General features: G+C 55.4%; 1 protein-coding gene across 2 annotated transcripts in view; it reads left to right on the forward strand.

The window, feature by feature from the left end:
• Positions 1-12,347, forward strand: part of MYO5B (myosin VB) — a 329,807-nt gene that overhangs the window by 258,792 nt on the left and 58,668 nt on the right. For both annotated transcript variants that reach the window (XM_070050187.2, XM_089305758.1), the window contains exon 22: positions 3,489-3,722. In XM_070050187.2, the coding sequence (XP_069906288.2) occupies positions 3,489-3,722 (234 nt within the window). The remainder of the gene's footprint in view (positions 1-3,488; positions 3,723-12,347) is intronic.

Here is a 12,347-nt window from a genome sequence, read left to right on the forward strand (position 1 = left end):
AAAATAAATCTTGATGAAGAATGTGATGGGAGAGGGAGTGGGAAATGGGATGGTTGTGGGTTGGAGGGTGGTTATGGGGGGGAAAGCCACTGTAATCCAAAAGTTGTACTTTGGAAATTTATATTTATTGAATAAAAGTTAAAAAAAAAAAAGTATCCCCACTGTCAAGAAGTCAGCAAGGGATGCACTGAAAGATAAAGCCAGGGTAAGGTTAGCAGATTCATATCCCAAGGTCTTGGGCACATAGCTGTGGAGAAAAGACACAAATTTAACACTGAATTCCCAAGAGATAAGAAACAGGGTCAGTGCAGAGCTCTTGAAAAGCAAAATCAATCAGAGGGTTGGAGCTGTCCGTGGTGCTGACGTGTTATCTCTGTGGGGCTCCGTGACCCACGATAATCCACATGCCTTCATGGTGTCCTTTTTAGCAGTAAACATGGTGCTGGTTCCTGGGCCACCTCGTCCAGTTGCCCTGGTGTAGTGCCCTGGGCTGACATCCTTCAGCCACAATGTTGTAGCACATAAACTCAGCTCTCTGCCAGTCTGCTTTGTTCAAACACACGTATAGAGTAACTCAGCCAGTTGAATTCACACATTTCTTTTTATAATAAGAATCAAGTTTCTTATACCCATAAACATATATATAATGTTACATTTATATATGTATATCTTAAAAATAGGATGCTAATCTGTGTATTTGGGTCAGTAGCTTTTAAATCGATTTGATTCACTGGGCACTTAGTAAATTAATATTTTATGATTCACAAAGGGCATTCATATGTTTGAAAGATAGTGTAACTCACAGACATGTGGCCTTCCTGTGCCTCAGCTTTCTTGGCTGTGAAATGGGGGCGAGGATAGTATTCAGTAGTATTTACAAGTGAGGAGTGAATGAGTAACAGACGCTCACAGTAAGCACCTGTTCATGGCTGTGGTGTTGGGGGCGTGTGCTGCTGCTGTTCACCAAGCAGATGGTCTTTTAATGGTTTGCTTGTCCTCCCTCCACCCGCTTGGCCTATAGAGCATCAGTTGGGATCCACCCTGGTTGTGCAGGCTGTACACTGGACAAGGGTGTCTGGCAGCAGAGACCAGTGAGGGCTAGCCCCTGCTCTGTTTGATCACAAGTCTGCCCTACACCAGTGCTGTCCTGAGGGAGGGATATTCTTGGTTCCCAACTGTGTACCCCTGGGGCGTTCTGTCCACTCACAGGGGCAACTCTAGTGAGTCCAGCACCTCGGGAGAGGGGCTTTTTCTGGTTACCCAACGGAGCTGTAGGGACCAGCAGAGCCCCTGGAGTCATTGGTTGGAGGAGCAGATGTGTGTCTTGGAAAGCCGGGCATTTCCAACCTGAAAAAGATCTTGCCTGAGCCTTTGAAAACAATGACAGAGCAGAGCCCGGGTTCCTGCTCTGCATCCTCATTGCCAGCGGAGGGCAGAGCTGTGCTCTTCTGCAGCAGGAGTAGGGCGAGGTCTGAGGAGTGCAAGGGGAGCAGGGCCCGTCTAGGAATCACCTAGTGTCAGGAGGCGTCCTTCCTGTTGTAGGACAAGGCTGGCAGTATCTCTGCATGACACAGGCTCAGCAGCTTTGTGAACTTGGCCATCACAGTCAGGGTGTGGGGGCCTGGGGGAGGAGTGCCCCCTGCCAGTCATGCCCTGTGCCAGGCTGGGCTCCATGGTCATGATGCCCACAGGCGTGGGGATGCACCCTTCTGGGTCTTCCCTTCTGAAGTCACTCACCCAAGACACAGATGTCCATCTCGGGACCCTGCCATTATGTTTGGGTGCAATGACAACAAGGGGCTGCCCGAGTTTGAGGTTCCTCACCCATAAACTCCCGAGCGTCTCTCCAAGGGACTCCTGCAGCATTCTGATGATGATAGCTGGCATTTATTGAGCACTGTCTGCATGCCTGGCACCTGGCCAAGCACTTTATCTCCTGAGATCTTCATGATAACGCCAGGAGGTGGAGTTACTCCTACTCTGCTTTACCTGTGAGTACCTGGGAGCCCCAGAAGCACAGGTGAGTGGACCAGACATTCACAGCAGGTCCAGGATGCAGCTGGGCTCTGGGGGAAGGGTCTGTATCAGCAAAGCTGGGTTCCCGAGACACAGTGCACTTTGCCTCGGGGTCTTGAGGGGTCATCTTTGTCCAGAGCAGGTGTCCCTGCCACCCCGGGTGCCTCTTCCCATACCCAGCCAGCTCCACCTGGAGACCCTTCAGCCCAGCGCTTCTCCCCACTGCTGGTAGACAGCTGGGTTGTACCCCACTTCCAACCCTGAGCAGAGAGGAGGTCTGAGGGTGGTTGGTCCAGCTGTGTGGAGGCCCTCAGCCTCCAGTGGAGACCGAGCCCAGAGTGGGTGCTACAGACAGGTATTGGGGTTTTTAGGTCAATGCTGTGTAACTGGAGCCTTCTTTGTGGTTCGTGAGAGTGAGGCTGGCAGTCGGACCAGGCGTGAAGATGAATCGGTTGCACTGAGAGGCTCCCAGGGAGTCGAGGGGACCTGGCTCTGCCCCACAGGTCACGGTGGTGAGGTCCTACAGTGTGTGTGGTGCGGTATGGGACCCCACAGCTTTCCTGTGACTGCTCCCTGCTGCTCTGTGTGTGGTTGAGTTTCTTGTGTGAGTTAATCACCGACTCCTGATGCCCCTGGTGTATGGGCGTCTTCCCCAATGGCACTGCTCCTCTTGGAGCTCCTGCAGTGTGCAGCTGTGGAGCGTAATCAATGCCTGTTTGTCGCTTGATTATTTGGAGACCCCTTCCTTCCTCATCCCTGCTCACCGTTTCGAGCTGACACTCTCATCTCTTGCACAGTTTCTGCCCATGATTCGCACTTGCACTTGACCCCAGCCCTCTCTCTGGAGCTCTGAGCACGGGGGGTGGGGGGGGGGGCCTCCCATCCTCACGGCTGCAGGGTGCCTGGTGGACTAGGGCCTGGATGCCTTGTGTGCAGGGCTGCAGCATGGGCGGGTTCTGCCAGGCATCGGTTTCCAGGGTCAGAGTCTGAGCGGGCCAGCTGTGGCCAACAGGTGGGAGAGGAGGCCTCCTTGGAAGAGGGGCTGCTGAAGGGGTCCTTTGTCTCAGAACCAGCGATTAGGTTGCAGCTCTTTGTGCCAGCAAGTCCAAGGGCAGGAGGGGCTCCGTGTAAAAGAGCCAGGGAGGTAGCTACATCATTTCTGCAGCTCGAAAACCAGCAGAGGCTCTGTGCACCTGCCACAGGGAGCTACCTGCTGCCCGCGCTCCAAGAACTCCAAGCTCCTTGAACCACTTCAATGTCAGCGTAGCTGGCTCGCTCCCCTCTGCTTCTCCCAGGCCCACAATAGAGCTTTGTTAGGACGATGCCAGGGAAGCACTCGAGCGTGTAATGATTGTAGGGTTTAATTCCACCTTGGAAGTTCCTTTTTTTGATTGCCTTCATGCTTTCTCCTGGCCCATTAACCCTCTCTTTCCCTTCCTCCCCCTCCCTTCGTTTGCCAATGTTCTCCCCAGAACAAAGAGTTCAAGACCCTGTCGGAGCAGTTGTCGGCGGTCACCTCCACACACGCCATGGAGGTGGAGAAGCTGAAGAGGGAGCTGGCGCGCTACCAGCAGAGCCAGGACGGGGACGCCAGCCTGCAGCTGCAGGAGGAGGTGCAGAGCCTGCGCACGGAGCTGCAGAGGGCGCACTCGGAGCGCAGGGTCCTGGAGGACGCCCACAGCAGGGAGAAGGACCAGCTGAGGAAGGTAGGCCAGGGCCGGTGGGGGAAGGGGGCGGCTTCTCTGTCTGCGACCCAGAGCCTTGCCCTGGACTCCCCTGGGGCCCGTGCCCACGGCTGACCATCATGTGAGTGTGGACGCACGGAGGCTGTGCTTTGGGGGAGCCCACACTCCAGTGTCCGTTCACCCAGCACGTGTGACGGAGTTGCTGGACACCACTGCCTCCCCTGAGAGCCTCTGCCCTGGAGCCTCCTCCTCTCTGGCCCGGCTCTGTAGCCAGAGTGCTGATGAGCAAGAGACGCGGCTCAGAGGCAGGGGCTGTTCTTCTTGACCTTGCCCTCAGGGCTCAGGGGAGGCCTCTCGACTTCCCATCCCTGCCCCATGAACCATGGCGCCCTGGGAGCTCTGCCCTGAGTCAGCGCCCATGGCTCCAGCCGGACCAGTGCCCTCCACAGCCTTCCTCTCCACCCCAGGAGATGCACTTGCCCTGCTCCTCCAATGACCCAGGCACCGGGGCTCCCTTCTCCTCCCACAAGACAGCTGCTCCTACCAGGACGGTCCCCCGGTGCTGCCAGAGAGCCCCCTGTGGCCTGGAACGCTGCTGCATGCTCCCAGCTGTACCGCAAGCCCTGGGCCACAAGGAAAAGAGCTGCTGTCCTTTGTAGGGCATCACAGTGATTTGGGAATCAGGAGGGTGAGAGCAGTGTTCATAACATTAGTGTAACAACCAGAAAACTAGGATGTTGGTATGGAAAGGGCCCTGGATTGATGCTGGAACATCAAAGAGGCTCTCATCCTCGCTTGGCTATTCCCTGGCACATGCAGGAAACCTCCCTGGCCTTAGTTCCCTCTTAAGGGTTGAGAACGCTGGTGCAGAACACCTGTCGGGCTCTGTGTGGACGTGCAGGGGTGACTCCGTGAGATCGTGTTTGACGGCTTCTGGAAAGAGTGCAGGCCTCAGCCCTGCTCCATTGCTCTCTCTCCACCCCTGCTTCTCTGTCCTGGCCTCGGCCCCACAGGCTGAGAACCATGAAAATTCCCATGAGAAAGCCTGCAGAGCCAGTTCATTTTTCCACCCCAAGGCAGAGTTTGGGCACCCTTAGCTGCTGCCTTCACCCAGGTCCCAGGATTTCCAGGGTGGGGTGGGAGCAGGATTCCCATGGGGATTGGGTGATGCGGAGAGTCAGATGTGGGGCTTCCCAGAGCTGCCAGCCTAGCAGGGAAGAGGTCAGCCCTCCCAGGGGGTTGCTTGGAGGCACCACGAGGCCTGCCGCAGACTCTGTTCTTGGGGATAAAGCGTGCAGTGCTAGGAGACTCCTGCACCCTGCACACTGTGGGCTTCCGCACATAGGACCTGCTGGCCCTTGGGATCTGCTGGGTGGTAACATTTCCAGGTGATTCAAAAAGAAAGTGGAATCCAGAGGCAGAAAGAGGTAGTCACAATTTGACGTGGAAACTGAGAGATTGGTGACCCTGGGAGAGAACAGGAAGAGAAAGCCCCACCACCACCTGCACATCCCACTTAGATCGGACGGCCTTGAAGCCAGTCTTCCTGGCAGAGCCACAGGCCCAGGGCCTCCCCAGCAGGTAGCCCTCAACCCATCCCCTTCCCAGTCTCGCTCAGCGTTGAGCCTTGGAGGCTCAGAGCACTTAGACACACAAGTCCCCATCCAAGAGAGCATAATAGTTTAAAAAACGTATTTATTTGAAAGGCAGCGTTAACCAGAGGAAGAAGAGACTGATCTTCCATCCACTGGTCTGCTTCCCAAATGGTCACGATGGCTGAGACTGGGCCAGGCTGAAACCAGGAGTCTGGAGCTTCCTCCAGGTCTCCCACATGGGTGCAGTGGCCCAGGCCATCATTAGGGAGCTGGATTGGAAGTGGAGCTGCCAGGACACGAACCAGCCCCGTATGGGATGCTGGCACCGCAAGTGGTCACTTAACCCACGGTGGCAGCACCACGCCACAGTGCTGGTCCCAGACACAATGGTTTCTAGTATCAAAATCTTGGCAGAGTGAAAAAACAAAGAGGCTTCCTCCTTGCTTCTGTAGAAAATCGCTGCTATTTCCCAGGGGTGTGTTCGTCTGGGACTTCAATAAGAGCAGAGCTTGGAACTGGCAGGAAAAGGAAACTGGACGCTGTGAGAAGGGAACAGCAGTGAGCTGTGTCCTCCAGCCTGTGTCTGCCCTCTGCAGGGAAAGTGGACAGCCGCGTCCTCCTCTGGGGACTTCAGAACCACCTTCTAGTGGTGGGCACCAGGGAGGGGCATCTTCCGTGCTACGCAGGGGTTAATGTTTATCCAGGGCACTGGCTGCGATCCGATCGAATGCTGAAGAACCGCACAGTTGGTTTCCTGCTGGGCACTCCCGGGCTGGACAAGGCCAGCCGAGCGTACACCGGGGCGGGGCGGCTGCTGGGAGACTTCCTTCGCAGGTTTGATGTTTCTGTCACGTGGACAGCCAATGCCCTATCGGAACTGGCATCCTGGTACCCTCCAGATGGCACTCGTGTCAGCCGCGTGGCACCCTGCCTTGGCCCGTGGGAGACCAGGTCCTGCAGGAGTCCCAGCCAGCTCTATCCAGAGCCCAGGGCATTGGGCAGCATCCTCACCTGCTGAATGGACACCTTGCTTGGGCCTCTCTGTCGGGCAGGCCCCGCCCTAGCCCCTCCCCTTTGAGCCTGGGCAGCGTGCATGCTTCATTCTTTTTGAAGTCCTCAGCACTCCCCACACTGGTGGCTTTTGTGCCCCCGTGTTGGGGCACATGTGTCTCTGCTGTTCACTGCCCTTGACAGTGGTGGTGGCTCTCGGGCTGCCCTTGGCACAGGGCAGCGGCTCATTATCCAGGATCTGCCCTGTGGGTAGAAGGGCTGGCAGGAGTGGGCAGGGAGCAAGGCCTAGCTGGGTGCAGGGCTGCACTGAGGAATAGCCGTCCACAACCAGGTGCCTGGCTCTGAGTGAGGGTCCTGGGCACTTGCGAGGGATGCCCAGCAGGCCCCAGCCCTGACGGGAGGGGAGGGAGAAGGTGGGGTGCAGTGGGGCTGTTGTTGCCTGGTGTTGTCAATATTGACCCATCAGCCTCGAGTTGGTTAGCTTGCGTGGTTCCAATACAAAGGCTTCAGATTTTTCCAAATACAAGTAGAAAGATCTGGCTGATGGGTAAGGCACTCTCATGACAGAATGTTCTGGGCCTTCTCCCCCGAGGTGCAAAGCAGGATTTCTGTGGCCAGCTAAGGCTTGGAGTTGTGCTCCTGGCGCGAGGAGGCTGACAGCTGGGAGAAGGGGGACCCTGACTTGTCCCCTCGCACCGTAGAAGTCATATACGTTCATGGCCCTGCACTCACTCGCTCCACAGGTGTGTGTTGAGTGCCTGTGTGTTGGACACTTCTAGAAGTAAACAATGAAGAAGGAGTCCTTGATCTTACGGGGTGCACATGTGCAGGGGTGAGGGGAGAGGAGTCGTACAGCTTGTCCACCGTGTGCCGTAAAGGAAGCAGAGCCAAGGGGCTGGCGAGTGTCCCGGGGGCTGCGGGCTGCAGTTGCACATGTGGCGTCCAGAGGCCTCTCTCAGGAGACACCAGAGCAAGGGGAGCAGCAGCAGGTGCGCAGGCGCTGAGTGCGTGGCAATTGCCTGGGCAGCTTTGCGGACAGGAGGGGCCTGCAGGCGGCGCCATGGAGGAGGAGGATGTGGGAGGTGCTGAGGTCTGAGCGGCTGTGGGGTCCGGTCAGGGTCTGTGACCCTCCAGGGAGGTGACCAGCTCCTAGGGGTGAAAGGTGAAACACCACCTTCTGAACCATCTCGAAGACATTTTAATGCATCTCAGAGTTGCCTTAATGTCCAAACGACGTTGATTTTCAACTTTACCTTTCACATCTCACCTTCCGGTTTAAAAAATGAGTAATATTCTTACTTGGGAGAAAATGTACACTCAGAATGGGCAAGTAAAACCCCTTAGGATTTTGCCAAATCAAGCTATAGTCCCTGCCAAGGGCCGTGGTTACAGATCTCTGCCGAAAGGCAGGGGCACCCCCGGGGAGTGGGTGCAAGCCGGTGCCTGGACAGACAGGGCTGCTGGTCCTTGGCTGAGAAGACAAGAAAGGGAGGCAGTTGTTTTCTCCTTTGGTTTGGCTGTGTTCTTATTTTCTCATTACCTTGTGTGCACAGGAAGACGAGTGAGTTTTTCCAAGAAAAAAAGGAAGGCCCCACGGATCCCAGTTCTCTGTCTCTGGGTCCATCTTGCTGGCTCCTGCCAAGTTCATCTGCCTAGAATACTGCTCCTCCTGCCTTTGCTTGGTGCTCATTATCTCTGCAAACCCTTGGCTGCACGAGGATTCCCTTCCTCATGGAAAAGGACCCAGACTGCTCAGAGCAGAGCCCAGCTGCACCCTCCCGTCCGTGGGACCCTCAGTGAATTCTCTAACCCATCTGTGCCTTGGTTGTCTTAAAAGCATGTACAGGTTATGTTTGCCCCAACGACAGTGCTTGGATTCGCTGAGAGTTGGGTGGGTCTTCACTTAGCTACCTTGTAACTGCTCTGCAGTCTGAGTTCTCCCAGAGTGGCGAGAGCACTTCACAAAGTTCAAGGCAGATGGGCAGATGCACGGGGATCCTCAGCTTGAGCTTTTCCGTGGGCTTTTCGAAGCACCTTCATTCCTTTGACTAAGACCTGAGCCCCGCGACGCCTGTGGGCTCTGCCCCCTGGTGGTTCCAGTGGGACAGCCATTCCCCGCCCTAGAGCAACCTGGGGGTACCCACCCTCGGCCTCCCTTCTCTCACTGGCACAGGCGCCATGTCTCAGGCCAGCTCAGAGTTTGTGTCTGTGTGTGGTGGCTTTTTCTTTCTGTCTTCTTTTGTCCCTTGGCTAATTAACTGCCCACTTCTGCCGTGTTCTCTTGCTTATGTTTACCTCAAGCTTTCCCAGGACCTGGCGGAATTAGGAGTGTGGTTCCTACCAAGGGCCACGCCCATGCCTTACTGCTGCATGGTGGGTGCCCAGCGTCAGGGACACAACAGATGGCCCTCTCCTGGTTGGCGTTGTCCGACTGGCTTGCCTCGCAGTTCTGGGGACCTTGTGGTTGGCTCTCCGTAGACTATCCCATGTGAACCACAAGATGAGACCAAGCCCGTGGCTATGTTTGTGTCCCCAGAGCCGGACCAGTAAAGGCAGTTCTCCAGTAGGTGCCTGGGCCTCCTCATTGAACTTGACAGGGACTGTGCTAGCCCGAGTTACAGCGTGCCCTGCTGTGGCTTCTCATGAGCTTGCACACGAAACATCTCGTTCCTTCCCTCCCCTCCCCCTCCCCAAGAAGCGCTACCGAATGGAGTTTAGTGAGTCCTGGAGCCTAGCGAAGGTGTCATTCATCCTGCTCAGGAGAGCACACCTGCCGCCTCTGTGCTCTCAAAGCATACTCACTGCCCGCAACGTCCCTGGCAGCTCGCAGGAGGGCGCCGTGTGGCTGCCCATTTTTGGCACCTGCCGTCTCTACCAACAAGCTGCCAATGCTGGCGGGAAGGGCGAGAGTGGCCAGTATGCAGGCGCGTGTGGCTGGGGAAAACACTGTCTGCTGTCCCTGGGGTGTGGAGCCTGACCGTGCGCTTGGTCTTGTCCTTCCATTCGCTAGAGAGAAGAAACACGGTTGCCTCTCAAACTATTCAGGTGAGCAAGAAAAACAGCTCACCGGGTGCTACCCAGAGCCCAGAGCCCCTACACGGAGTTCTGGGAGGCCTGCATCTGGGAACCAAAGCCTTGGGAGGGAAGGAATGAGGGACAGAAATGACGGCTGGCCGGTGTCGGCTGTTCTCCCACACTGTAGCCCAGGCTCAGGTTTCAGATCATGGCTTGTTGCTACGAATGGAGATTCAGGTTTCTGCCCCGTGGCAGTGGGGTGGACTCTGGTCAGGGCCTGGGCGCTGTGTGTGTCCCTCAGAGAAAGGCAGGGTGGGTGCTGAACCGGCTAACGAGCCTTGCAGGTGTTTGGAGGGCAGTGAAGGGGAGGCAAAGTCTCTTCCCAGCCTGCTATGATGACACCCCACCACCACCACCAACTGCCACCAGCTGTTGACAAACTCAGGCTGTGGCCGTGGTCCTGGTGGGCAGGTCTGCGGTCCTGCGCTCCCTTCCAGCTCCGTTGCACCCCTAGGGCTTGGCTTCCTAGTGGTCCATACGGCACAATTTACCCTGTGGGTTGTCAGTTGGATGAGACTCAGGCATTCCAGAAAAGCGAGAGAGAGATCCTAATTTGTCAGGCTAATTTAAGAGTACTTCTGCAGTCACTGGGTGGCAAACTGCAATAATTGCAAATCAGGTATGTTTGAGGAGTGTTTTCCCCTTGCATTTTAATGCTTCTGAATTGTTTGATTAAACAAGCTCATCAAGTACTTCAAAGTGTACATGTGTTTAAGCTGGCTATAAGCACATCAGTAAAGATGCTTTAAAGAGAGCCTTTTCAGCTGATGCAAGTGTAGGCTCCTTAACCGCAGGCCCTGGGTCCATGCCACTGCTGTCCATGTGCAGGTGGCGGGCTGGGTTCTGAACATGCAACAGCCTGGCAGTGGGTCTCCTGGTCCATACTGGGCCTCAAGTCCAGGCTGAGTAGGCAGGTAGCCAAGAAGCAATGCAGATGGATGGAGCCTCAAATAGACCCTGTAGAGGCAGGACACTACGCAGCTCTGCACACTTGCAAGATAGGTCTTCCTGGAAGACTGGGTCAAGCTGATTGAACAGAAGTAGCTAACCTCTAGGAGTGGAGTTTTCATGGTGGGGAGAGACAGGCAGGCATTTAGTGTAGCAGCCAAGAAACCACTTGGGGCACCTTGCTTGTCCTATTGGGAGTGCCCAGATTTGAGTCCCAGCTCTGCTCCAAATTCTGCTTCCTGCTATCGCGCACCCTGAGAAGAAGCAGACCATGACTCAAGGACTCGAGTCCCTGATACTCACGTAGGAGACCTGGATGGAGTTCTAGCTCTGGCCCGACCCAGACCCAACAACCATTGTGGGCATTTGCAGAGAGAACTGCTGGGTGAGAGCTTAATTCTGTTTCTCCACCTTTCAAATAAATCAAAAAGCATTCTTAAGAGCAGGCTTCTTTCTAAAGCCCAACAGAAGGAACAGGGAAAACCTGGGAGCTGGGGGCAGGCAGAGGCCAGATGAGCTGGACCTGTTGCAGCGTTGTTAGGAGTGCAAGGAGGAGAGTCCCAGTCTATCCCAAGGATGGGGGAGCAGCCTCATAGTCCACCCGCCCTGCTGTGAGTCCCCTGTCCCCAGCCAGGTGTAGTTCCAGCAGCACGGAGCTCTTCACATTGTCAAGCCTCTGTCCCTGTGGGCCAGTGCTTTGCTCTGCCTAGAATGCTCCTCCCCCTGCAGCCGAGACATCCGGCCCCCTCTTCCCTGGGAGTTCCCTGGACCTTGATGCTGGCTGTTGTCACCCCCTCTTCCCTCTGATCTGGTGTTGTGGTTCTTGGAGGACCTGTGACGATGCCTAGAGGCGTCCTGGTTGTCTGGAAAAGGGGGACGAGGAGGGTCTACTGGCCTCGAGTGGGTGGAAGTCAAGGAGGTTGCTGAGCGCAGAGCCGCCCTTCCAGGACAAAGAGGTGCCCAGCCCGGAATGTTGGCAGTGCCCGCACTGTGGAAGCCGCCTCTGTCCTCTCAGCCCCTCGGAGGCCCATAAAGTGATTCATTTGTAAATTATTGTGGTTTTGTGCATTAAAATGCTTGTTTCCGGGGGAGGGATCTGAATGTCTTCTATTTTCCTTGCCTAATTGCTCTGGCCAGAACTTCTAGTACAAATTTGAGTAAATGTGGCAAGAGGAAGACGTTTTTGTCATTTTCCTGATCTTGGAGAGAAAAAAAGCTTTGTGTGACACCTTGAAGTGGGCTATCAGCTGGGGGAGGGGGGATTGAAAATGGCCTTTACTAGGCTGAGGAAGTGCCCTTCTATTCCTGGTGTGTTGACAATGTTTGAACCAATATTCCTAAGAGATCCTGGCCTGTGCTTTTGTGTTCTTGTGATTTGTGAGCGTTGGTATTGGAGTAATACTTGATCCAGAAAATGAGTTGTAAGTGCTTCCTCTTGCTTTTATGTGAAAAACAGATAATTTTTTTTTTTAAGATTTATTGATTTATTTTGAAAGGCAGGGTTGGAGGCAGAGAGGTCTTCCATCTGCTGGTTCACTCCCTAGATGGCCACAATAGCTGGAGCTGGGCTGATCTGGAGCCAGGAGCTTCCTCCGAGTCACCCACATGGGTACAGGGCCCCAAAGACTTGGGCCATCTTCTTCTGCCTCCAAGTCCATAGCAGAGAGCTGGATCAGAAGTGGAGCAGCTGGGACTCAAACTGGCTCCCATATGGGATGCCGGCACTGCAGGCGGTGACTTTACCTGCTACACCACAGCACCAGTCCTGAAAAATAGATATTCTTTAAATTCCCGGCAGGTGGCAGAGCAGTTTCAAAGGCTGTTTCCTTTCGGTGCCTGGCCGTGGTGACGCTGTGGGCCTGTGCAGGTGCGCGGATCGCACTGTGTGCAGCGCCTGCTGCTTGGGGCGTCACAGGCGGCCGCTGCTTCAGTGCAGACGACAGCCCTGCGAGGCGGCTGTCAGGCTGCAGGGGCCCCGCTCTGTGTGGCTGCTGAGCGCCCCTGCTTCACCGTGGAC

The sequence above is a fragment of the Oryctolagus cuniculus genome, chromosome 10 (genome assembly GCF_051225735.1).
Source record: "Oryctolagus cuniculus isolate XC-2025 breed Fujian yellow rabbit chromosome 10, ASM5122573v1, whole genome shotgun sequence".
Taxonomy (NCBI): Eukaryota; Metazoa; Chordata; class Mammalia; order Lagomorpha; family Leporidae; genus Oryctolagus; species Oryctolagus cuniculus.